General features: G+C 48.2%; 1 protein-coding gene and 1 long non-coding RNA gene across 3 annotated transcripts in view; one reads left to right on the forward strand and one right to left on the reverse strand.

The window, feature by feature from the left end:
• Nucleotides 1–791: 791 nt before the first annotated feature.
• LOC128820130 (uncharacterized) lies at nucleotides 792–3,951 on the reverse strand. Its single transcript, XR_008440828.1, has 2 exons — nucleotides 3,821–3,951; nucleotides 792–1,168 (listed from the first exon to the last, which is right to left on the reverse strand). It is a non-coding gene; the product is annotated as an uncharacterized LOC128820130 (long non-coding RNA).
• A 10-nt stretch (nucleotides 3,952–3,961) lies between these two features.
• SLC23A2 (solute carrier family 23 member 2) overlaps nucleotides 3,962–26,779 on the forward strand; it is a 53,258-nt gene continuing 30,440 nt past the window's right edge. The window contains exons 1-2 of one of the 2 annotated variants that reach the window (XM_054000662.1): nucleotides 3,962–4,054; nucleotides 26,237–26,505. In XM_054000662.1, coding sequence (XP_053856637.1) covers nucleotides 26,374–26,505 — 132 coding nt within the window. In that variant the 5' untranslated portion in view covers nucleotides 3,962–4,054; nucleotides 26,237–26,373. The remainder of the gene's footprint in view (nucleotides 4,055–26,236; nucleotides 26,506–26,779) is intronic. The other variant, XM_054000664.1, reaches the window with a different exon arrangement.

Genomic DNA, 26,779 nt, shown 5'->3' on the forward strand with positions numbered 1-26,779 from the left:
GAAAGAAACACGGTTTTTTCTGACTCGAATTCCACCTGACACTGGGGGGAGCAGCAAGTCATGGGTGTCCCCGAGATAATGATACATTCCTGTGGGTCGGGAGTTTCCCACCAGCTGCTGGAGGTGGCATTTTAACCAAGGGCTGCTCAAACTTGCTTTCCTCACCTCACAGAGTGAAACCCAGGGTCTGCTCAGCTGCTCCCCTCAGTTTATCATTCCATATTCCAGAGGGAGAAGTAAAAAAAAACCCCACTGTTGGTGAGTTGTTAATTTTTTTTTTGGGCTTACTTGGGGGAGTCTCCACTCACCTCCTAGACTGCTGTTGAAATAGCAGGGGTTTCATTTTTATTTTGTCTAATTCAGTGGAAGATATTCCTGTTATCCATATACAGGAGTGCTGGGTTCTTCTTAATTGCTGGACTACATCTGTGGGATTCGCACATAATGTTATTAATCTAATGCAAGGCAGGTTATTTTTTTTTTTGTTTTTTTTATGTTATAAAAACTAAACTCAAAACATGCCAAGAAAACAAGATTGGAAAGGAGCTATGGAGCCCAGACCCAAACCAATGATAGGATCATGGGATGGTTGGGTCCATTGGAAGGGACCATCTCAATTCCACTCCCCTGCCAAGGGTGAGGATGCCATTCACTAGATACCATCCCTGGACGTGAAGTTTTCATTTGGTCTTTTGGACATCCTGTGCTCAGATCAGTGATTCACATCCCAGCCAGGACAACACTTGGGTTTAAAAATGGAAATTTTGAGTAAGAGACGCTGGCCAAAAACATTTCAGCATTGACATTTATGCCAGTAATGTTTGTGCTGCATCTGAGGAAAAACCTGACCTGCAGTCCTATCCTTTGATCCACATAGAGCCACGAAGAAACAACCCAAATAAAGCTGGGGAAATGACCTCAGTAAAGCTTCCGTGAACTGTTTGGTGATAGGGTGCAGCAACACCTCACCTGCTCAGGTAAGTCCCTGAGTGAGCTTTGAGGAGCTCAGGTAACCCAGACAAGATGGAGAAAACACAAGGAATGTGTCTCCTGTTGGATCTCAAAGGTCAGCACACCAAATGATTGATGACTGCTAATTCCTCCCGCTGCGTGCTCATGAAGGACGTGCACATCCCACGGCTCCAATTCTTCCAGCTTCTTTCTGGATCTGTGGATCATTCAGGCAGAGAGGGATTGAATGTTTAGATAAATACCTCAGGGTTCTTCACTACATTTTAATAATGCAAATTATATATGCCAATAGTCCCAGTAAAACTGTAAAATTTCTACTTCTGTAGCAGGACAGTGTGATGGCATAAAATGGGCTCTGACTTCCTGAACAAGGGAAATGCCAGGGAATTTTCTCAAACTTTGCAGCACAGGAGGCCACCTGGAAGGGAATTTATCAATTTAAGAGGAAAAAGGAATGAAAAAGGCTTTAGTGGGTTTGAGCCCATGGTTCCAGGGGGTCTAGCTGTGTCAAATTCAATTCTTGGAGCACTAAATCCACCTTTATCATCCTTCCCGGTTTGTCCTTGGGATTATCGGGACCCTGAGGTCTTTATCTGTTACATTTCAATCTGACTGATGTGTTTTCTCTGGCTGTATTTCCCTCTGCCATTTTTCACCTGGGGAGGGCAGGGTTGGAAAATTTCTAACCCTCCAAAATAAAATAAACAGAGCTGTGTGTCTGTCCCTGATCCTGAGCACAGGGGGGGGCTTGCAAGGACTCTGAGCACTTCCTGCACAAACTCCTGTCAACAGCAGAACTGCTGCAGCCTCCATCAATCTGACATTACTAAAATGGCCCTCCTGTCACCCCGCCCCCCCACACCTTGACAAACAAAGGCTTTTAACGCTTTAAAGCTGTACTGAAGTCTGTGTCTACATTTGGGATAAGGCCAGGTATTGAATAATGCCAAGGATCAATATCCATAGTCAGGCATTGTGCCTCAGCCCTGCCCTGTACAGTTCTCCGTATGTCTCATTGGAAAAACCTTTTAGAAGCTTAACCAGGAGAGTGCTGCAGTGAACATGGAAAAAGATAAATATGGGAGGATAAGCACAAATGCTCCAGAGGCCTTGTAGGGTCTCTGGTCTTAAAGTAAGCTGCTGGGTTTTAATGGGATTGGATGAAACCCTCTTGGTGGGGCGGTGGGAGGGAAGGGGTTGGACAGCTGGTGAGCAAACGCCCCGCCAGCATTCCTGCTTGCCAAACACTGCACGAGCAGCAACGTTTGAAGCAAGGACCCAAAAGATCCCCAGAGAATTGCAGGTCTGGCTGAAACAGGGCCCACTTGGTGCCAGTGGCATGGGGAGTGCTTTCCCATCGACTCGGGGCTGCACCTTGACTAAACAACAGCAGGGCTGGGGGAAGAGAGCCCACCATGGGTCAATGTCGCCTCAATGACAGGTGGCATCAGGAGAAAGGGCAGGAATCAGCTGAGGGGCTCGGCCCAGCTGCCCAGAACAGCCCTGAGCAAGGCAAGGAGCCACGAGCTGCTGTGGCTGAGAACTGCACGTTCTGGGAAGGGCAGGACACAAATTAGAGCGAATTAACGTTGTCAGAAGCCATTAGGGATGTCAGATGTTGCCGAGAGGGACGTGAGAGAGGCAGAGTCCAGCGCTGGGTACCGGAGCTGCAGACGTCAGCGGTGCCTGAAAACACCCAGCTCTGTGGGCTGGGAGGGGGGATTTGTCACATTCGTGTCACATTGGTCCTGGCCCCCACCAGAAAACAGGAAATCTCAGGAAAATGGTGTTTGTGGATGTGATGGAGGTGTAATCTTTTGGGGGATTCAGCTTAGCCTCCTCTAGTACAACAGGGGAGGTTTAGGTTGGCCACCATGAGGAATTTCTTCACAGAAAAGGCGACTAGATATTGGAGTGGGCTGCCCAGGGAGGTGGTGGAGCTACTGAGGTGTTTAAGGAATGGCTGGATGTGGCACGCAGTGCTCCGCTCTGGTTGGGATGGTGATGACTGGGCACAGGCTGGGCTTGACCTCAGAGGTCTTTTCCCACCTAAATGATTCTGTTATTCTTTTGTTCCTCCCTAAACTCACCTTCCTATTTTAAAAGTTGGATTTTTTACTAAAATATAATAATTTAAAGAAGAAAAATATCCAAAAAGAAACCCCAAAGCAAAACCCCAAGAGGGCCAGGGCTGGGGGCACCAGGCGAGCACTAGGGGCTGGAGAGGGACCCCCAGATGAGGGGCCCAAGGGGCTTTGTTTGGGGACCTCATCAATATCCATCAATGTCCATCAATATCTGCAGGGAGGTGTTGGAGATGGAGCAGGTTCTGCTCCCTGGGGCCCAGCAGTGGGACAAGAGGCAATGGGCAGAAACTGAGGCATGGAATGTTTTACCTGAACACATGGAAGAACTTACCTGTGCGGGTGACCAAGCATTGAGTCCCAGAACCAGAATAACAGAGTTACACAATCCCCTGATTTGGAAGGGACCCACTGATCCGGCTCTCGGCCTTGCACAGCACATCCCAACAATCCCACCGTGTTCCTGAGAGCCTCATCCCAACCCTGCTGGAGCTCTGCCATCCCTGAGGCCACGACCATTCCCTGGGGAGCCTGTTCAGCGCTCCACCGCCCACAGAGGCTGCGGAATGTCCCTCACTGGGGATATTCCAAACCCGTCTGGACACAATCCTGTCCCATGTGCTGTGGGATGCCCCTTCCTGAGCAGGGAGGTTGGACCAGATACCCCACTGCAATCCCTTCAACCCGCCCCATCCCGTGACTCTACGATTTGTGTCCTTCACGCGTAAACCCTTAACATATCCCTGCAGCTGGAGGCTCCTCACCCTCAGGGAACACGAAGCTGCTTCCCCCTGCCGAGCGCCGGGGCCGCCATGGCGGCCGAGCCCTGAGGGAGCGGGGCCGGGGCCGCGCCATCTTGTCGGGGGCGGAGGAAGCACCCGTCCCGCCCCGTGCTCTGCCTGCCGGGGCCGCCCGGCCCCGCCGCACTCGCCGCGGAGACCGAGGGGAGCGGAGCCGCAGCCCCCAGCGCCATTGCCGCCCTCAGCCCGCCATGGCAGGTGAGCCCGTCCTCCCCCTCCTGCTGCCGCCCTGAGGGAGCAGCCCTGAGGGAGCGCTTCCCCGCCGCGCTCTCCCCTCAGCGCTTTCCGCCCCTCACCTCCCGCCCGCTGTCACCTCCGTGCCGGCCCCGCATCCCCGCTGCTCGCCCCTCGCTGCCCCGCGGGCCGGAGGGTCGCGGCTCCCCGCAGCCTCCACCATGTTAGCCGGCCGCGGTTCACCTTGGCCGCGCGGCTGCCGCGCCGTCCGCACCTCTGCGCTCCTCCTCTCCCTTTTATTTCGCATTTGTGGGTTGAATAAACCCTTCCCTGGGCTCCGCGCCGGCGTTTTCTGGCTCGGCATCATCGCCAGGGGATGGGGAAGGGGTGCAGGGGATGCCCGGGGTGGCACCTGCGGCGGGGTCACCTGCCCAGCCGGCAGCACCGCTCGGGCATCATCCCCGGGTGGGGTCTTCTCTCTGTGCCGCTGAGGTAGGGTTTGTTGTTTTTTTTTTTGTTTTTTTTTTTTTTAATTTTTAGATTTTTTTTTTTCCCTTTAAGCTGAGACAAAATGGGTGGCAGAGCCGTAAGCTTGTAGATGGGATGGAGAAATGCAGGTTAATTCTCCCCTGGTCCTGAAGGGGTGGCCTCGCTCTTCCCTGATCCCGTTCTCGTGATACGCTTTAAAGCTTCCCCCCCCCTTCTAAAAATTATTTATTTGCCTTTTTATTTTTCTTTTTCAGTGCACATCGAGGCAGTAAATATTTCAGTTTTCTGCTTTTTAACTTGCAAGCCCCGTTCGATGTCGTGTGTGGTTTTGTGGTTTTCTTTTGTTTTAAGGTACATTTTGGGTAGGAAGAAGTGATGTAGGTAGTGCAGAAAAATGCCTGAACAAAGCTTGTTGCAAGCCTAGTAGGGTTCCTAGAATAAGGACTAACCACTATCATACATTCCTGTTATTGGTGGCTTTTGCCTTTTTTCCATAAAAGCTGGGAATGAGGCAGAGGCTTTCCAGTTTTATTCCCATCCCTTCATTTTGGAGCTGTCGTTGTCATTTTGTACGCAGGGAAGAGCAGCCCTTGAGGCAGTTTGGGGCTCTCCTGGCCAGGTGAGTGTGGGCTGGGCTGACCCCAAAGGCAGCAGCAGAGCCGGTGGAAGATTCTGGCAGCGGAGGAAATCCCCCGAGGTGTTTAAGACAAGGTAAAGACCTGGCCTGTTAATTTTTTCCGCCTTGTCATTTTCCACACGCAGCTGACTCTTGGTGTGAGTTCAGTGCCAGGTAAATGCCAGGCTCCCTCTTGCTGATGAGCTTTCATTTTCAATAAAAACACCCAATGCTCTATATTCATAGGGAGCTTAATATGTCTGTGTGTCCTTACTGCAGTGTAGTGCTGCCAGGCTTGAGCAGGCTTTAAATTACCCAGTTTAAGCTTAAAAAAAAGAGCTGGTTTAGGTAGTGTTTTTCCTGGCAGGTGGAGTTTGATGCAGGCTGTAAAACGAAGTGGAGAAGCAGAACAAGTGCTGGAGTGATGAGCAGCTGATGGGCTGCACAGTGCTAGAGCCAGGCTTAACTGCACACCTTGTCTGCCAGGTGATTTCAGTGTAGATAAAGGATTATTGCAACAAGCATCTCAGGTTAGCAGACTGGAAAATAATCTTGAGATATGTGGAACAATTGGATTAGTTGATGAGCTCTTGTACCCCTACTCCTAGCTCCCAGTCATGATCCAGATACCTTGAAATTAGAGCAGTGTTAACATGGGGATGCACTGAAACAAATTCAGCCTTGGGCTTGCAAGGAGGTTAAACAAGCCCTGAGATTTTTATCATGGATTTAAACAGGCCTTTGGTTTAGTCAAGATGTGAAGAGGACCCAAAAATGTCATGTCAGAGCCCTGGGGACAAGAGGAGGTCATGCTGGGGTTCTTGGTGTGGGTTGTGCTCCTGCTGTGGCTTAACAGGCCGAACTCAAATGGTTTAAGATCCATCCCAGTGTGGCACTGGGCTGTAAGCCCTGCTCTGAGCCAGGCTTAGCTTTGCTGAACTCTCTGGAAGCACACGGCTCTCAGCAGATGGAAGGAGCAGGATGGGAATCAGGTTCTCAGAGCACGGGCCTGTTGCTTCTTCAGCATTTTCAGCACGGAAACAAATCCAAGGATTTGGAGGAAAAGCAGCCTCTCAGTCAGTGTCAGGATTTGGGCTGCAAGTTGATGGGTTTTCCTTGGGTGACAGCAGCAATTTAAGCAGCTCCCATCCCTCACCCCCTGGCAGTGTCCCCTTTCTGTTCGAATCTGTTTGGGGAATTTTTGTGCTCTTTGCCCTCCCTGAGCCCAGGCAGACCTGAGTGTACCTGCCTAAGTCCGTATTGGGTGGTGTGTGGGTGTATTTAAACCTTGCTAATATGAGAATTTCTGTCTCGTGAAGGTCGTCTAACAGGGAGTTGAATTCCAATGGAGAACTAGAAATCGCTTCTTTGTTTGCTATTACTTGGCTGGCAACTTCTTCTTCAGGGGAAGCTTGAGATAATGGCAGTGTTTGAGGATTGTTTTTTCCCTAATTTCCTCCACATTTGTTCAGAAGAACCTGTAAAAAATGCTGCATTTGTGTGCAGCTCCTATTTCAAATGTTTTTTGAAACTCAGCCGAGTTTTTTCCTCTTTGATTCTGTCTGTGTGTTTGGGGGTTTATTTCTTCCTGGTGTAGCCAAACCTGCCAACTTCCTCGGCTCGAAGGGGTGTCCCGAGAGGCTGTGACGTGGTTCTGTTGTGGTGTGGAAGTTGATTGCAGACCTTTGAAAGGAAAACGGGTGAAACTGCAGGCATTGTCGGTATGGATTCCTGCAGAAGTGGCTGCTAAGCTGCTCTCCGGACTGGTCTGAACTGCAGCGATTAAACCTCTCCTGATCTCAGGGCAGGGGAGGGCAGCTGGCACCCCTGGGAGCTGTTCCCACCACGAACTGGTGTCGTTTGGGAGGTGACAGAATCCTGGAATGGTTTGGGTGGGAAGGGACCTCAAAGCCCACGCAGTGCCATGGGCAGGGGCACCTTCCACTGTCCCAGGCTGCTCCAAGCCCTGGATCCCTGAAGGCCTTGGACTCTTCAGGGATCCACAGCTGCTCTGGGCACCCTGTGCCAGGGCCTCACCCCCCTCCCAGGGAAAGATTTCTTCCTTGGAAGTTCTTGTTCTGCTTTAGCTGCTCCTGTCAATGTCTCCGTGTGAACCACATAAGAAATCTCATGCCCCAGAAGTTTCTGTTAGGGCCATTTCTTCAATAGATTTATTTTGCTTTCAAACACTTCTTTATGTGTTTATCCTTACAGGGGAAAATGCAGATGGCTGCACACAACCCTTGTACTTCCACTGGAGCTGATGGTTTATATGTTGCTGGAAAATCTATTTATATCAAGTGTTATTTATGAAGCCTCAGTGGTCATGACATGGCCTGACAACAGTTACCATGGGGGTTATTTTACTTAAAAGCTGCAGGAAGACAATATTGACAGACAGGATGAGTAAGAGACGAGCATCCTGATGTAGTGGAGGCAGGAGTAAAATAAATCATTACAAATGAAAGCTCTTGCTGTGTTCTCCAGCCTTCCCGGGGGTGAATCGTGTTCAGCCACGGCCAGCTTCGTGGGGTGCACAAAATATTTCTGTCAGTGCTTGGGAGCACATTTGCTTTATGGGCAAATGTTTTCACTTGTTATGAGCTGTCTCAGGACAGGGTTTCTTTGATGGCAGGAAAGAAATCTGATGATATTTGGCTGTTTTCAGGTTGTGGGAAGGAAATGCTTGCTGTCTGAATGTTTTTCTGTTGGAGATGAATCTACGTGGGGATTTCTTGCCATGGTAATTTGGCCCGGAAAGGAGCAGAGCTACTTCCTTGGAAAGGCAGTTGGGGTGTTGAGACATCGCTGGCACTCGGTGGGGAAAGAGAGGAGGAGGGAGAGCTGGACTTGTGGCTCCTGTTGTAATTTCATCCCTTCCACTCGCATTCATCTCGGCCCTTTCCGATGTTTTGGGAACATCGGGAATTCTCCACACAGCTCCCGGCTTTCTCCAGCGGGACCGGAGCCGAGTTTGGGTTTTGTGGTCCCCAGTGTTGTCACAGTCACCCTGGGGGCTGTGGCTCTGCCGTGGCCGCGGGGCAGGGCTGGTCTTTGAGAGCTCCGGGAAGGTTTTGGGAAGGATGGATTGGCCACGAGGCTGTGCCCAGGGGCTCCCAAAGCTCCGGGTTTGGCTGTCTCCCTCCTGGGATGAAATGCTCTGTGTTCCCATCCCACAGCTCCTTCTGATTGCTGAGGAATGCCTGGGCTCGAGGTGACTGTAAAACTAGTATTTTAATGAGTTTATAATTAGAAATGCAATGATCTGAATCTCCCCATGTCTCAGTTCTCAGGCCAGAAGATGCAAGTGGTGGTTAAGGAGGGGACAGGGAATGCATTTAACATCCAAGTGTCTGCCATTACTTATTTCATTTTAATATAACTTCTAAATAGCAGCTTTAAGCGAGAATAAACTTTATCCTGTTTTGCTGAAAGGAAATTTCCAGAGTTCCTTCTCAACACATTCAGGCAACCAGAATATTTTATTCTTCCCCCGAAACCTACGTTACTAAGCAGTAATAAATCAATGTGTGTTTCTAAGAGTGTCCCAGGCACCTTGGGGGGGATGGCGTGGCTGCATTTTGGAGACCGATGCATCTCTGTCCTCTGAACCAGGAATGTTTTGATCTTGGACTTGTGTCAGCAAAGTGCCTGAGAAAACAAGCTTTGTCTGATAATTGTATTTTTAGGAGCAGAGGAGTCCAGTTGTGGTGAAGGAGCTGAGTTATCCCTGGGAGTACCTGGGAGTATCTGAACTTCCCAAGCTCTGAAAACAACAACTGACCTGGTTTCTGTGTGTTTGGGTTAAACCAGCGTGTGCCCTTCCTGATCAAAGGGACTGTTTGAATTTGTCACCCCCTTCATGCTCACTGTGGAGTAAAACTGCTGGAAGAATGGGCCTCAGATGAGTACGGTGGTGAAGGGATTGACTCACCATTTGTTGGTTTTGACTGTTGGGAAATGTGAGTCACCAAACTGATTTGGAATTTGATTTTGAATGGCTCCATGTCCCCCAGTTCGCTGTCTGAATTTATATTTAAATCAAACTGTTGCAGGTCTCCTGCCATTCGGGCAGTTGGCTGAAGAATTTTGGGAATGCAGGGTAGTGGGAAAGTAAGTGCAAAGCAGTTTCAGGGGGGGCTCTGAAATGTGCTGACATTCCTGGGCGTTAACCTCGGGTGTGAGCTTTGAGCAGTTTGGGCTCTCAGTGGAGCGACACATTTTAATTGGCTTTACTCCTGTTTTGCATGGCCGTGAAATGGCAGCCCAGGGCAATAATGTCGATTTTAGTGGTTCGCTGGCTGTTACCCACTTGTGAGATTGTAAAAGTTAACAGAACAAAGTGCAGCTTTAATAGGAAGGCGCCTTAAACACTAATGCACTTGGCAGTGTTTATGTGCTGGGGTGGTTAATGGGAATTTATCCCAGGCTCCCAGCCCTCTGGAAGTCCCGTGGATCTGCTGCCAGCGATGGCAAGGAAATGCTGGAAGCCTTTGACCACCAAGCCCAGCTTTGCTGAGCTTTGTGAGCACCCTGTTTTCTAGCCCAGAAGCCATCATCTGAAGGGCTTCCTATTTTTGTGACCTTACTCCTGTTACCACTTACCTGGAGTGTCTTGAATTTCAGCCTGAAGCTGAGCTCAGGTGCTGCTGTGCTGTGCTTTTAAAGGGAATTGTGTGTAAATGTTCTCAGCAGCACTCAAGGTCACGGAGGGGATCTCATGAAACGGGCACGTGACTCCATGTCATGACTTTCACTTTTTATTTGGGAGCTTGGGAGGGAAATAAAACGCTGCACTGCGAAGTTAGCAACCTTCTCTTTTGTGTGCTGATGGCAATGAAGCTGTCTCGGAGCTAATAGCACTTAGTGGACTCTGCTGTGGGAAGGTTTGCATTTTTGTGGATTCTTTGAGTCCCTGTGACAGGAAAAAACTAATTTTGCTTTGTTTCTTACTTATCCTTTGTGTAGAGAATCCTGTATCCAGACTCTCACCATACCCAAGCAAACACATCCTTGTTTTTGCAGACTGTGAAGCACCAGCTCTTCACAGGTTACAGCTGCATTTTATCATTTTTTGTGCAGAATTAATTGTTTCTGCAAGGTAACTAAGTCTTCCTGATGCAAGCAGCATTTGCTTGGTCATATTTTAGCAGGTTGGGGCTTTTTGATAAAAGCTGACAGATCATGGTTTCCTGACGAGCATTTTGTTGTGTTAAGACCAAACCTAAGGAGTAATTTGGATTGAGACTGACAAGAAAGAAATTGGAGCTGCAGGTCCCTGTTCATAGGCTCAGAGTGCAGGAAATAATTGCTGTATTCTCATACAGTGTCCTTTCATCTCTGGGAACAATAACAATTACCAGTAATTTGCTGATATTGGATGTATTTGCATGGGTGCCATTTAATTTTGTGTGTGGAATTTTGGGAGGTTGTGCCGAGCAGAGTCATTATTACCAATATAATTTCACAGGCTCTGGTCTGGTTTATTCAGCCTGTTGGACACTTGTTATTTGTCATTATTTCAGCTCAGTGATAGATGCTTTTAAAGCTCAAACAAAACAAAACAAAACAAAAAAAAAAGGATGGATGAGGGAATGAGGGAGAGGATCTGGGGTTTTTTAATAGCCAAGTGTTGGGGGTTTGTTGTAGTCCTGTCAGATGTTTTCCTTGTCCATCTGTCCTGTTGGCAAATAGCAGGAAAGGCAAAGGATGGAGGGCTGAGCTCCTTTGGAGTCGTGATCCTCCTGGTGAAAACACGGTGTGAAAAACCCCTCCTGCAGCAGGGGAAGAGCTGCTGGTCCTGTAAACATCCCCTGCTAATGAGCTGCTCTGCTTTGGAGGGGATCAAACACAGCTAATGCTTTTCATGGAGATGCCTAATCAGGCACAATAGTGCCAAGTAAAGCTGTCAATTAAAGCTTCTATTAAATAGCTCGGTATAAATGAGCCTGAAGGCACAGCGCTGCCTGAGCTCCCCTCCTCGGCTGCTGGGCTCTGGTAAAGATTTTGTGATCAGTATTAGCCCAGTTTTGGAGCTCACTTAGGTACACTCTGTCTGCATTGGTCTTTTTTCCTAATTACTCAAAGGGCAGAATGTGTGCTGAAGTGCTGCTCCTTCAGATAGCAGCAGCTAAGAAGTCTTGCATTTATCTGATGCCAATTAAGTAAGAATAATTGAGATTATTTTGTTAAAAGCAGTGCTGAAACACATCTGCCAAAGAGCCCTGAAGATGAGGCAGCCATTAAGGCATGATATTAAACCCACAGTATATTGGTTAAAAAAGGATTGGTTTACTGGCAGAAATCACAGAGAGGTTTACTGAAGGTAAATTAGAGGTTAATTTTACTGAATTTTCCAAAGACCTTTTAAATAAAAAGTCTTCCCAAAACCAAGAAGTTTTCCTTCAATAACCTATAGCTGGTATAAACATTATTGTAAGTAGTGTGAACTCTGAAAATGTTGCAATTCTTTGTGCTTTTCCTGAGCAGGCAGTTGGGTGTTAAACTGGCTGTTCCATTTCTGTCCCTTCACTTGGAGAGGGCATTTACCCTTCTTTACCAGTTCTGCTGCTCGCAGGGATATTTAATGCATTAATATCTATTTAATGCATTCTTAATTACCTGCTCACACAGGCAGGAAAATCTTCAAAGCCACTGCACTGAGTGCCATCCCCATCTCTGCCTGGTGACGTGGTGTGTGACACAGGGGTGAGGTGGCAGCTGGCTCCTGTCCCCTCCTGCTGCCCCATGGATTCAGAGGTTGCAGGGGCCAATAAATGCACATTTGTGAGGAGGTCGGTGCAGGAGCTGCTCTCACCTGAGCCTGCCTCAAACAGGAGCAGGGGAGTCACCCAGCAAGTCTGGCCGAACACAGAAACACTGCCAGGCTTGTTGTGAAATTAATAAATTAGTAATTGCTTGGCTTAACGTGTGGGAATCAAACCCAGGGCTGCTTGCAGTTGTTTGGTGTGTGGGCAGGGGAGCAAGGAGTGCTGGTTTGGCTTAAATATCATTAATGGCAATAATGATTTAATTTTTCCCCAGCGGCTGTGGGAAACCGAGCCGTGCTTGGTGACCAAAGCTCCTGGGGCAAACAGCTGGGCACCGGTTATTGGTGGGAATATCTGCATCTATTCTTGCTAATTCAGTGGATAATGGCATCTGTTCTTGCTCTGTGACCCCAAGAGATGCTCTGCCTGTGCCCTGCCTTGTGCCAGCTCCAGCAGAAGCTTCTCCTGCTGCTTTGGGCTTGGCTCCAGGTCAGGACCTCCAAACCTCGGTGTGGGGTCAGAGCAGCCGTGCCAGGATTGCACTTCTCGCAATCCTGGAGCCACAGGACCCTGTCCTGGGAGCCCAGCAGAGGCTCCTGAGAGTCCCTCTGGCCCTGCCCCTCAGCCCCAGGAGCTTTGAAGGCTTCCTCTGTAAGTGGTGTGAATTCGCTGATTATTCCCAGGAAAGATTTTGAAGTAATCCCGAAGGAGCAAAAGGTCACTGAGCAAGAAGGGCATAACTCTCCCAACTGGATAATTAAAAAGAAAATTAAAAAGTGTGCTAAGTTGAGATTGACTTGTGGCCGTGCTTTGAAGATTAAAAGGATTTGGTTTTTTTAATTTTGGATGCAGGAGGTTGGGATTGGTGGGAGGAGGAGGAGTTGGGCTGCGAATTACTGAGCTGTGAACAAGATCCCAGGATCACTGACCAAAACGATGGATATCTGCTCTTTTCCCTCCCACTTTTTAAAGTATTTAGTCTTGCAGCTGGAGTTTTCAGCCTGGCTGCTCACTGTGTAATGTAGGGTGATTTTTAAGCATCCAAGCAAATGACGTATTGAATGAAAAAGTAAAATTATTTTGTGTAGAAGTGTTTTGCCTTTGGAAAATTAAAATAGCAGCAGCTTCGGCTGAAGGGTGGGACTTCTCATGTTCTTTGCACAGCGTGTTGGATTCTTCTGTATAGTTTAACCCACCCGTCTGAAACTGTTAGCAGTCACAAAAACAGGGAGAGAAAGGTAAAATATGAGTGTGCAAAGTAACTGTGTGTGGAATTTGGAATGGGTCGGGATGGGAGGGACCTCAAAGCCCACCCAGACATCTCCCACTGTCCTGGGTGCTCCAAGCCCTGGCCTTGGGCACTGCCAGGGATGAGGATTCCGGGAATGCACGGAGGTAATGATGTGTTCAGGGTAATCTGGGAACACACGAAGGTAATGACGTTCTCTACCTCTCACCCTGTGCTGTTGCTCAGGCTTTGCTTCTGGCTTTTCTTCGAGGACAGAGGATTTGAGCTTTTGCCTGTAATTACCTGGATACCTGGAGCTCCAGGAAAGGAGTCTGACTTCATTTATGAGCAGGGTGGATACAAAAACATGTCCCAAAAAGCACATACGTTCTCCAGTAATTTTGGAAGTGCTTTGATCTGTGCCTGTGGCGTGCAGGGCTTTGGCTCCACTATTCTTCTGTTGTTCTTTCTTGACAATGATTCCTTATTTCTTGCCCAGAAATCAACCACAAGTATTCCTAAAGGCACTTCCATCTTGTAATTACCTTTTCACACAGAACTCTGTGTCTGCTTTGATGTACATCTCAGATCCTGGGTTCTTCTTACAAGTATTTAAAAATACACCATTGCAGGAAAAGTCCTAATAAACACCTTAATAATACAGATGAATTAGGGATTTAAGAACAGAAGTTGGCCACAAAGCATTGCATTGTCCAGCTGGAAATGTGTGATTCATTAGCCATGGAGAGAGGGATTTGTGGGCTCAGGGGGGACACCCTGAGTAGGAGCCAGGGCTGGGCATCGCTCCCAGACTTACCTGGGGAGTTTTCAGAGCAGTTCCAGTAATTCTGGTGTTGATTTGAGTCAGCACTAGGGAAGAGCAGTAGATGTTTTCATGTTACAGCAGATCTTCTGGTAAGTGCTTTCCCAATTCATAATTCAGTACATTTATAAACATCGCTGGAAGCTCAAACTTAATAGCTGAGTCTTTGTGCCGTTCCCAGTTGTGGGTGGAAGTGGATCTCTTTATTGTGCTTGTGTGCGATGCTATTTTCTGGGTTTGCTGTATTATGTTAACTGTGTTTTGGAGCATGTTCATGAGAGGCTGCTGATTAAATAAGCTGATGCAAAAGATCACCTATTTGCTGTGGCTTTGGGAGGAAGAATCCTTAAATTAGGAGGTGGCTACAGAAATGTAGTGAGGGGACTCATTGAGCTGTCAGAAAGAAGGCCTCCTCCAGCTCACCCTCCAGATGAAACAGGATGTTCTTGCAGGGAAGCTGTGCCTCTCCCTGAGCACTGTTGACTGCATCACTCTTCCTTTTGGGTGATTTTTCTTGTTCTTACTGAAGGTTCAAAGGAGGGATTTGGTTAGCAGGTGTTTGCAGTGCCTGGGTTGCATTATTGTCATTTTTGGTGTGGTGGGACATAACTGTTGTGTGTCACCTCTGTGCAGGGGGCATAGTGGACTTAGAGAGGGATTTTATCTTGCCTGAATGCTGCAAAACTGCAGAGAAAAATCCTCAGAATAAATATTCCAACTCGGAACACTGTCAGTAGTTATCAATGTGTGTCCAAGAGCAAACAGAATTTGGCTGGAGCACTCGGAAGTGTTGGTTCATCCTCAGACTGAGCACTGAGTGTCTGAGAAGGAGGCAGAAAATTGGATTTTCTCGTAATAATCAAAGTGAACTCCTCCTAGGAGTAACATTTCCAAGCAGTAGAAATGCTTCCACCAGTTTGCATTTCAGATATTAAGCAGAAAATAAAAATGTTGAGTGGCTGTGTCGGACCATCACGACCAAGCTCCCTAGGCTGAAGCAGAGTGAGATAAATCCTCTGCTGTGATTCCCCTCCCACAGTAAAGTGTAGCCCCACACAGCTCTCAGCTGTTCATTCCTACCTGGCTTCCACACCAGTCTGGAACTTGGAAGCTGCACTTGGAATTTTGAATTTTGTATTAGCATTCTCCTGCAGTGACAATGCTTCCAGTCCCTGCCCACTCCAGGGAATTGTAACCCAACCACCCACCCTTGGATCTGTCCCGACATCAACCCTGGCAGCTGGGATTGAAGTGGAGGTGCCCAGATTAGCAGGTGGTTTATTTGGATTGAGTGTAAATGCAGCGTAATCAGAAATTAATTGTTCGAATGTTGAAGTTCTCCAGTCACTGATGATGAATTTTGGAGCAATTAGTTTTAATTGCAAGGTAAATAGTCAAGTCTTTGATTGCATACTTAAGAATTTTAATTGCATTGAACTCAGTTCTACTTTGAACTGTGATATTCAGGGCAAGAAGTATTTGAGTCTCTATTTAAAAAACTAGTTGGATTAAACAACAGTTGGACATTGGAGTAAAAAAGCAAATGGCTTACTTCTTTCAAAACCTAAAGTTTTCCTCTTGCTCTTGATCACTCAGTTCTTTAGCTCCCTGTGAGCACATCAAATGCCTTGAATCTGAAACAATTCCAACACTTTTTTCCTTAAAGTGTTATAGTTTAGTGATCTTCAGCCAGTCTGGGTACAGCAGTTGGTGTTTTGTGGTCTTACAGTTTGGTGATGTTTGTGTCAAGGGCTCTAAGATTTCTTTACGTTGAAATGAAGATGTTGGTGAAAACGTTTGGCAGTCGGAAGGAAGGCGGAAAGGAAAGGATCTAATAATTGGAAAAGGAGCAAACCGAGGGGGAATCTTTTCAGCATCTCTTTGCAGTGGGGTTTAAAGGCTGGCACATCCCGTGGGTTTGTGTGAGCACACGCTGCAGAAGGGAATCAGTGGAGATCCTTGGGATCTGAGCAAGGGGTGAATGAGAAGCATTGCACAGGACAGGCGTCAGCTCTCAGTTACCCCGCGCCCTGCTCAGGCCTCGGCTCTGACGTGGGACCGAGCACACGCCGAGCCCGGAGCAGCGTGCGGCAGATTCCGGCTGGATGGAGCTGGGGAGCTGAATGATGGAGCGCAGAGGGGCTGGATGGACTTGGGGGGACTGGATGGAGCCTGGGGAGCTGAATGATGGAGCATGGGGGGCTGGATGGAGTCTGGGAGGCTGGATGGGACTGGAGAGCTGAATGATGGAGCCTAGGGGGGGGCTGGATAGAGCCTGGAGGAGGGGGGCTGGATGGAGCCTGGGGAGGGGGTTGGATGGAATCGGGGGGCTGGATGGAATCAGGGAGCTGGATGGAATTGGGGGGCTGGATGGAACCAGGGAGCTGGATGGACCTGGGGGGGCTGGATGGAACCAGGGAGCTGGATGATGGACCTGGAGGGGCTGGATGATGGAGCCAAGGGGGCTGGACAGCACTGGCAGCCTGTCCCTGCCTCCACACACTGGGGTGCAAAAAGGGCATTTCAGGTACACTGAGCTCACCTTTGTGCCCTGGAGCTCCCTGTTCTTGGCCAGCTCTGGGTTGGGTGCAAGGGGTGGAGTCACTGCCAGTAAATCCAGGCAGGAGCTGCTCACTGGGTGCTGCCTTGGGGTGGTCTGTTCTGCTTATGGCTTCCGGATCAGTTTTAGGGTGATGGTGTCTCGTTAATCCTTTGAAAAGGGAAATGGGGATGAGTAACTCGGTGGCAGCTTGAGGCAGGGGCTGTGATGTGACAGATGACAAAGTGATGATCAGGAGGGTAAGGACAGCAGGGCTGTGCTCCCACAGAAGGGGAGGTGGGCAAGGAGAAGAGGAGATCCATGGGAAGCAGTTTTAGAATCCTACAATTGTTTAGGTTGGGAAAGACCTTGAAGATAAAGTCCAACCATTAAGCCAGCACTGCCACATCCCCCACTAAACCATGCCCTGAATGCCACGTCTCCATGGCTTTTATACACCTCCAGGCACAGGGACTCACCCACTTCCCTGGGCAACCTGTTGCAGTGCTTGGCAACCCTTTATTTATTTCTTGTTGGTTTTGTTGTTGTTTCAAGTCTTTCACTTCTTCTCCTGCGTCTCACTTTGCCCTGTGCCCATCGTTGTTACTCAGCGTTTTTCGCTGGGGAAGTGGAGGAGCCCAGCAGAGTCCTGGTATGTTTCAGTTCCCAGTGAGGTTGTTGATCCCTGACCCTTGTCTTAGGGAAGAGCTTTGACATCTGGGACCTCTCGAAAATTTGTCCGTTTGCTGATAAAAACATTTGCACGAGGGAGGCTCGTGAAAAAACACTCAGGTAAAAGCTCCATCCTGACTGCAGCTGCTGCAGCCAGGCATGGAAATGTTTGTGCCAGCTGTGTTTGGGGGCTCTGGCTGGGTGTTCCCCCATGATTTTGTGGCCGAGCTGAAGCTCCCGGGGCCGGGCTGCTTTGCGTAAACCCGGCAGAGGCGTGGAGTAACGGGGGAGTAACCGGGGAGTAACCAGGTGCTGCCTCCTGCCCTGCCCTTGTGTAACTGTAGGCTGGGAGCGGTTACACAATGGGCGAGTACAAAAAGAGTATAAAAGTGCTCCTGGGGGATGAATGTCTGCATCCTCCAGGCTGCTGCTGCTGCGGGAGCTGCCCCCGAGAGCTCGGTGCAGGTTTGCCTTGGGATTCACAGCCCGGTGGGGACGGTTGCAAAAATTCAGCTGGTTTGGTGTCAGCATTACGAAATAAGAAACTTAAAAAACGTCTATTTGCAGGTGTTAATAACTAACTTTCTGTATCTTAAAGGTTTGAGGGCTTAATTTCTCATTTTAAAATTGCTATCACTGCAGAAAGATATTTACTATTTCAAAAGTATTTGCTCTTTTCTGTTTATCCATAAACCTTGCTTTCCTTTTATCTTTAAAAAATGATAAATATTGAAATGATATGGTATTTATGTAGTAAAAGAGATATTAAGAAAGCTTGAGCACAAAGATACAGCATCTTGGTTAGTTTCTGAAAGTTTATTAATTCTAAGTCCTAATAAGTTATGCTAAATGGAAGTGTTTATTTCCAGACAAGCCTAAATAGATGTAAGACTTTTCAAGTGTGGGATCAGTTGCTGGCTTTGTATTGATTACTGGGCTCAAGCTGTTCCCTCTCCAAAGGAGCCACAGGGAAGGAGCTTCGCATCCAGAGCCAAAAAATTGGCACATTACCTCAATTTACTTAATAAATGGAATTTTTCCTAGATGAGTCTCTAACTCCACCTTTGTTTTAACTTGATTAAAGTCTTGGAAAGAAGGGAGCTTTCATCAAAGTGCCAAGTCCAAGTACAAAGCAGGCTGAGAAAGGACCCAGTGTGAGCTCAGGTTGCTTTGAGGGCCATGAAGGAGCTTAACGAGCTGGGTATTAATATCCATAATACCAGCGAGCTATTGGAATGCCCAAATTATTAATTCTCCCCAGGACTCCATAGCATTATAAATCAAATTGCTGTGTGCCATGCACTGTGCCAGGTGTGCTGAGCTCCAGGGCAGACTGAAGGAGCCGTGAGACAGAATTGAATTTTTATTTACCCTGAGTCTGGAGAGCTCTGCCGGTACAGATAACGAGCTGTACATTGTCATTTCCCACCTTCTGCTTGCACTTCTTTGGAATTTAATCTCGCATCCCTGTCCACTGGTGGGGTCTCCTGGAGGGTGGCAAATGCACTGCGCAGAATTTGGGCAAAACTGCTGCCTTTTGGGACAAGAAAATGGGAGTAATGGGGCGAAAGATGAGTGGGAACTGCTTGGCCAGCAGTGTTCTGATCAAACACCCTGCAGGGTGACTGATGCTGGAAACACATTTCAGCTATTCTGGTTTAGAATCCCAGCCTAACTAAGCTCGCAGTTAATAACTTGACTTAACCAAACTTGTGGTTTTTGAAAGCTCTGAGATCCTGTGTTAAACTCCTCATTCAGCTGGATTTAAGTCCCCTTCTCAACGAGCTCATTCACACAGGAAGCTAATGAGATTTCGCTAATGTGCTTTAAATACATGGAAGGTTTGAGCTCGGCATAACTTTCCTGCTTAGCTTTGTGTAGACTTGCCCTAATAACGTTGGTCAGTTATTAAAGCACCGTTCTGGATGGCAGTCAAAATACCAACTACTTAAAAATTCATTAGTGCCTCCACAGAAAGAATATGTTTGTGCTTTGGAGAGCTATTTTGAAGTGAAGAGAGAAGCTTCTTAAAGTGCCCATCAGCTCTTCTTAAAACCTAAATTGAGCTTTTTAGAGCTCAGATGTGAGGAAGTTCGGGTATGTAGCAGCATTTTATTTGTCTCTGCTGCAGGTAAAGATGGACTGTGTGGTGTTGGGTTAAATTTGGAGTCTGCTTTTCTTGTTGTGGATGTGGTTCAGTGGAGGAGGAATCTCTGGAGCGTTCAGGATGTAGTGGCATTTCAGTGCAGCTTCAGTTGATGGGAAGGAGCTGGAGAGGCCCCTGCTAAAGACAAATCACGAGTTTCCTGGGACCAGAGAGGCTGCTCCAAACTCCCCGAGAAAAAACTCCCTCCAGGACTGAAGCAGGAGGGCGGCTTTTACAAGTAGCAAAAGAAAATTAAGTGTGGGTTCTGAGCACGTTCTTCACATCTGTGAGATGGTGAAAATGCCCTGGAAGGCAGAAGAAATGCCTTTGAGGCGCTCGTGCATGTGTGGACAGTGGGTGGGACCTCACAGGTGCCATATCCAGGCTCAGATCTGGGATGGAGCAGCTGGGGCAGTTGGACTCGTGGTTCTGCAGACAGGACTTTGATTGCATCCTTTAAGTGCTTACAGGGCTTTTTTAACCTGGGTGATGAGAGGTTTGTGGAATGTTTTTAACTGGGGAGAACCTTTTTCCTAGGAAAACATCCAGCACCCTTTGGACACCTCTGAGTAGCAAAATTCTCTTTTGAAGAGAACTTTTCAGTGCTCTTTTGGTGGCTTGTAATTTGGTCCTTCATATTTGAAAACCCCTTGGTGATGTGCTGTTCTGTTTCTAACAGGTTCTCAGAAACAAATAACTCTGATGTTTGTTTATTTGAGCTGTGAGATAAGTGTGGACAGCTGTGCAGGCTGGAGAGGGAAAAGGGGAACAGTGTTGTAAAGTTCTTCTGGAATTAAAAACAGCAGAAAAGTGAGAACACGGATAAATCCAGTGCCTGGAGCACAGCAGACAATAAAAATATGAGATTTGGGGTTTTAATGGCACAAAATGTACAGAGGTTTTGTGAGGGTGTAGCTAGAGCCAGTGGCGATCTGGAGAAAGCTGCTGTTCCATAATTAACTGGGAATTGCCTTGCTTTGGTGTGGAATCATGTGTCTGGCCAGGCACAGCTGTGCTCTATAAGCAAACTCTGTCTGATTGGAGCCTCCCCAGCGTTCCTCGTTGTCTGCCCTGCTGGAGCACTCCCTGCTCACTTTGGTGAAGGGTTCTGGGCAAGGAATTCCTGCCACAGCTCCCCTGATCTCTTGGCATCCGTCCTGTGCCTTCTGCAGCTCCCTGGGTACTCGGTGCCAACCCCAGGCTGTGTCTGCCTGTCCCTTCTCAGTGTCTGCCTGTCCCTTCTCAGTGTCTGCCTGTCCCCTCTCTCCTCTCTGCCTGCCCCCTTTGCATGTGTGCCTGTCCCCCTCTCTGTCTGCCCGTCCCCTGCCCCCTCTCTGTGTCTGCCTGCCCCCTCTCTGTGTCTGCCTGTCCCCTCTCTCCTCTCTGCCTGTCCCCTCTCTCTGCCTGTCCCCTCTCCGTGTCTCCCTTTGGAGCCCTGCCTGGCCTGTGGCACCTCTGTCCCGCAGTTTGGTTTCTCTCTGACTTGTCCTGCCGAGCAGGATCACCTGCTTGGCCTAAATGCACTTTTTTTACCCCAAACCAAGTAAATCCAGTGCTTTTGTTGCTGGCTTCAGTTCTTCACAGCTGTGACACTGCAGGAACTGAAAATTTGCTTTAGCCTCAGCCTCTGGTGTGTCCTTCCCGCAGGGAGCTCCCCAGCCTGAGCAGGTGGGGTTAAAACTGGTTTTATCTTCTGCTCAGACTTGGTACATGGAACAAGAAAACAGCATGCAGGGAGTCCACGTCCCTTTCCACCTCTCTGCTGCCTGTCTGCTGCCAAAAATACAATCTCAGACCTAGAGGATGCCTTGATTGTGTTAAAACACATCATGTGCCCGAGCTCCAGAGGTGCCAAACACTTGGAAGTGCCAGGGAGGTGGTGAAATTCCAGAGGCACCTCAAGTGGGATGGCTTCTGGCTGAGCATCATCTCTGCTTGCAGGAGAAAGTTGGTCTGTTCACACGAGCCTGACAGCTAATTAAAATAATAAATTGATGATGGTAATTAAGCAGTGACCTTAATTTGATTCTAATCCCCTCAGTGGGTGCAACAGCCGGAGTTTTTTTGGCTCTTCAGGCATCTGTGACAGCCAGAAAGGTTCTGGTTGGCTGTGCCACCACTCCCTGGGGAGGTGTGACATGGGACAAACCCAGGCGTGGGCTGTCCCCTCCCCAGCTGCCTTTATCACCACACTTGTTGTGCTTCCTTTAGGAATATTCCCTTGTGCAGCGGGGCAGGGCCACCAAATTCAGGCCAGTCCCTGATTCTCCACAGGGTGGGGAGGCCAGGCCCACAGGGACTGGCTGGGGACCAGGGCAGGGATTGTCTGAAGGGACAGGGAAAGTCTAAACTATTTTGGTTGTCACTGGGTGGTGGGCTCAGCTCAGCTGGGAGAAATTTAGGATCCAGCTGGAATTCAGCCTTCCTGGTTTTAGAACGTTTTTGGTTTGAGTTTGGCAAATAAGGGCTACACAGGAGGTCCTTTCACTTTGGAAAAACTCATTTTCAGGGCTGCAAGTCATGGGGGAGCCTGAGCTTCCTCCAGAGGGTTAATCTCTAGGTCTGCTCATTGCAAATGAGCTTTACAACAGCGTTGCCATGTCCTGAGCATGGCCATGCCCAGTCCTGGTGCTGCCAGGCAACAGCACCAGCAAGAGGAGTTTAAAAAAAAACCCAAATCAGCCCAAACTGAGAGAAGAGCCCCAAGAACTTGCCAATTGCCCAGGAGTGTCAAAACCTGGAGGTCAGGTGGGCTTTGTTTTCCCCAGTCTTTGCTTTGCCAGGCTCTGGATTCAAATATTGATGTTGAAGGCCCTTCAGCAGCGTAGGGAGGAGCTGCCACAGCAGCAAATCTGACCCAGGGAGTATTTTTGGTTGCTTCAGCCAAAAGCTATATGCAGTGCTTTTAAAGGAAGCACTGCATGCAGGGGAGGTGTCTGGCTCCCACTGCCTGCTCCTCAGGGGGTCGGTGGCCAGTTTTCCCTGCCGTGACAATCAGCTCTTTATGTCTGTCTGCACCTTCTGTCCTGCCCAGGTTAACCCTTGGATCTACTTAAGAGATGAGCTGTGAAAGGGTTTTTTACTGACTCACAGCCACTTGGGTACCTCGGGAAGTGGAAGCTTTGCAGGGGCAGATTTTCCTGCAGGAAAGCCTTTGTGCTCCAGTGGATGTTTTTATTTGTGGTGGAGGTTCCAGAGCAGAGACTTGCTGGGAGAGAAAGAACATTTAAACACAGTCTTGCATCATAGATCTCCCTATCTCTGGGTTTTACCTTTTTTCCATGAGCTTTGAAACACATCTTGATTAGTTTAAAAGAAATAGCAGTGACCTTGGCAAAAGGGAAGGTGTGGTGGGTGGTCCTGGAAGCACCCAGAGAGAAGGCGATGTTGTGTCAGACCAAGCACTGCCACCTCTTCCTGTCCTCTGCTGGTGGCTCCGAGGCTGGAGGAACCTTTTGCTGGAGAAAAGGCAGGTGTTGGAGGTGCAGAGTGGCCAGGAGGCTTTTCCTCCTGAACTTGCACCTGGGCTCTCCCCTGCCCTTTGTGTAAATCCTAATCTTATCTCCAGCACTGTAAAGCCCTGGCCTCTCTTGGCCTCCTGTGTTAAACACACGTGTGCACTGGAGGTAGTTCATGTGGGAAGGTGAGTCCTGACAGAGGTTGCACTCTCATTGGATCCCAGCCTGCAGATAATGGGTTGTACTGGGTGCACCTGTCCGATGCTGAATGGGTTTTATCTCTTCTGTTTTATCTCTTTTTTCCAGGACTTTTCAGCTCCTGAGGAGCTGGGTTTGCTCTGGAGGGCTGTAAAAATGCCTGGGTCATGTGGTAGGACATGGGGGCTGATAAGGAGTGATCTCTCCCAGGTAGCTTTAGGCAGCAGCAGAGTTTATCTTCTCCTCTTTGACACTCCTGATTGCAGAATGAAAGCATTCCAGGAACCTCTGATGATCATCTGTGCCATTAAGTGCAATGGTAATTGCTGGGTAGAAGCAAGAAGAGCTGGGAAATTCCTTCTCCTGGTTTTTCTTGGACCAAGCCCCTGACACAAACCCTCCCTCTCTTTAGGAAAAGCAGCAATGAGGGGGTTTTGGCCTGTGAATTGGGAGTTGCCTGTTTGGGAATTGTTATTTCGGCTCTGGTGTGTCAGCTGTCAGCAATTCCACGGATCCAAGGCAAGCTTTGCTGCTGTCCTGCTGGGATTCCCAGGGAGTGCTCCAGGCCTGGAGAAGACAGCAGCCCTGCTGGTGTGCAGCATGACAGAGCCTGGTCTCTCCTCTCTGGAGATGCTGCTTAGTGCCAGCTGAGCAGCTGAGGCTGCCAGAGCACCTTAGAGCAGATCCTGTGCCTGGCAGCTCCCCTGGCTCAGATTTATTGGCCCTGGCTGAGGGAGGTGTCCTGCTGCCCTTCCCCTTCCCAGTCCCAGAGGATAAAGCTGCCAGACTAAACCTCACCCGTCTCCATCTCTGATTTTCTTGGAGAATAAAATACATCTGCAATGACAGAGGAAGGCAGATTCTTTTCTCTGTGTTCTTGTGTTCTAGGAAAATAAAAAAGAAAAAAAAAATCTCATTTCTCTACAGGGAAAGCGAACAAAAAACCCCTCCAAAAATCCCAGCCCAGTGCCCCAAACCTTTAACCAGTACCTGTTAACCAGTTACCTTTCCTCTCTGCCCTGAGCTGCACTTTGTGGTTATTGTGAAAATGGGAATGACAGTTTTTTTCCAGAGCAATGAGTATTCAAACCAGTCTTCTCCTTCAGTCTTCAAGTGAGAAATAATTATGCTACCTTAATATTTACTCTTGTAAACAAATCTTAACTCTGATTTGCAGGCACTGCCTTCCATGCCATACTGGTTTAATTAATGCTTCAGAGGATCTCAGTGCCCAAATTGTCTTTTTTATGGAACTTTTCAGGAGATACCTACATTGCTTTGAAAGTTTTAATATGTCTTTCACCTCAAGGAACCAGAATTTTCCAGCAAATGGGCAATTAACAGCTATTAAGAGGTTCTAAAATATTAGTATTCATATATTAGTACAGTCCTGAATTGCCCTCAGCAGAAGAGTCTTTCTCAAGTTCAGTTATTATTGCAGTTACAGTAGACAGGAGCTGCTGGCATTTCCTGAGCAGCATCTGGAGGGGAGACTTTGGGAAAAACCCAAGTTCTGCTTCTTCATTTCCAATCCAGACCTGTGGTTGTGAGTGCCCATGAGCTGTGTTTCCACCTTAGGGTTCAGCTGAACCCATCTTTAACTTGCTTTTGAAGTAACACCAGTGTGAGTGGGTCCTGCTGCAGAAAATTCCACTTTTTGTGGCTTTCAAGAGGCCATTCTGCAGGTTCTGTCCTGTACTTTCACCTGTACCTGACCTGGTTTCACCTGTAGGTGTAGGCAGCTGTGTTCTCTGTTTAAAGCTCAGTAACCACAGGTTGCAAAACTTGGGTTTTCTGTGCTGTCCTGTGGGGAGTTTAGGTTCAAATATGTTCATTCGTGTTCTTTTGTCTTGGAAATGGAAAATGTGGGAGGACAATGGACTGGCTGGTCTGATTTAAGGAGCAAATGTGGGAAAAATGTACTGGAGTGAGCCACTGAGGTGTCTGACCTTTCCAGTTCCTGTGCCAGAAGAGAAGTGAAACTCATTAAAATGCAGAGTTTATCCTCAAACAGTTCCTTCAGCATCAGGCAGATCACTTGGGATGTTCTTCATACAGCTGAGAATTTCGGGACAGTTTTGGGTTAGGATGTCCAGCAGAAGGGACTGTTTCTGCCTGAAAGGCAGGTGTGCCTCGCTGTCCATCCAGTCTGAGCTTCCCAGATCCTTTTTATTTCCAAGTAAGTTGATGCTTTTTATTTCAAAGTACATTAGTTTCAAAGAAAGGACTCAGTAATAGAGGTAACCCTGGAGCAGCTCTGGAAATTCACCCTCCTTGGAGGAGCCCAAGCCTCCTTTGTGCTGGACATTCAGCTGTTCTGCACTGCTCTGTGCCTGGAGTTTGTTCCCAAAAAGTTCTGTGGAAATCTATGAGATTGGAACAAACCTCAGGTGTCAATGTGCTATTAATGATTGAAAAACACAGGAGAAGGATGGGAGAATAATCAGAGTATTCCCAATATGGGAGAATTTCAAACACCCTGACTAGTAATTATCAGGGAGGAATGATGAGAGTTGGTGAGTCACGAGCATGAAAGGGAGCCCAGGCTCTGGGGCTTGTGCACATGTGTTTTAGGGATCAAAAAATATTAAAATACTCTCCCTTCCTGATAGAGTCCTGGATGCTGGGAGTTTGAGACTTTCTGTGCTGACAAGCACTGACCCCCAGGAGAGCACTGCACTTGACCTGAGGCTGTGGAGAAAACTTCCAAATTTGATTGGTAACACTGAGATTGCGGGTGTGGAGTTTGATTAGAGGTGTGTAATATCAGAGTGGAAAGCTTAAGTTTAGAGCTTTAGAATATAGTACTGTATATAGAGCAGGATGGAGATTTTAGGGCAGAGGCAGGTCCTTCTTCACCTTCCTCTTCCTAAGTTTGGGTGGTAATTTGTAATTGGACAGAAAAGTCCACATTGCAGACTTTGAGTGATCAGTTATTGGGTTAAAAGTAAAAATAATTTAAATGTCATTTCTTAATTGAATATTTTAGCCTTAAAAGGCCTTGTATAGAAAGGCAGTTAACTGTTTTGTAACTTGTTAGTAGAATGCTGTAGAACTCAGGACTTGTAATATGGATACGAAATAAAAAACATCTAAGTCTGAATGTGAGCTATAACCTCAAGTGCCTTCAATCCCAACTTTAACAGAAGGAAAGAAGCCGAGAATCAACATATGATGGTGCCCATGTGAGGAACGAACTCAGGACCTCCAGATTATGAGACTGACTTATTTCCCCCAAAAAACCCCAATTTCTCCCTTCCCTCCTAGGAGCCGTTGATGGGAACGCCCCGCTGACATCCCAGCTGGATTACTGAGCTCCTGTGTGACTCCTGGAGCTGCTGCTGCTGCAATAAGGAGCCATCCTTCGCTCTTGGCCTGGCCCAGAGGCACCTCCTGGGTGCTGCATGCAGGTGCTGGACGTGCTGGAGCCCATGGGGATTGGCAAGAACACCACGTCCAAGGCGGTGGAGGCGGGAGGCTCCACGGAGGGCAAATACGAGGATGAGCCCAAGCACCCAACCTTCTTCACCCTGCCCGTGAGTGACCCCAGCCCCGCAGGCAGGGAGTGGTGCTCCAGGTGTACTGACCTACAGGGGTACAGATCTCCAGGTGTACAAACACCTCCAGGTGTACCGACCTACAGGGGTACACACCTGCAGGTGTACAAACCTGTACAAACATCTCCAGGTGTACAAACACCTGCAGGTGTACAGACCTCCTGGTGTACCGACCTACAGGGGTACAGACCTACAGGTGTACAAACACCTCCAGGTGTACCGACCTACAGGGGTACACACCTGCAGGTGTACA

This window comes from Vidua macroura, chromosome 28, assembly GCF_024509145.1.
Source record: "Vidua macroura isolate BioBank_ID:100142 chromosome 28, ASM2450914v1, whole genome shotgun sequence".
NCBI classification, from domain to species: domain Eukaryota; kingdom Metazoa; phylum Chordata; class Aves; order Passeriformes; family Viduidae; genus Vidua; species Vidua macroura.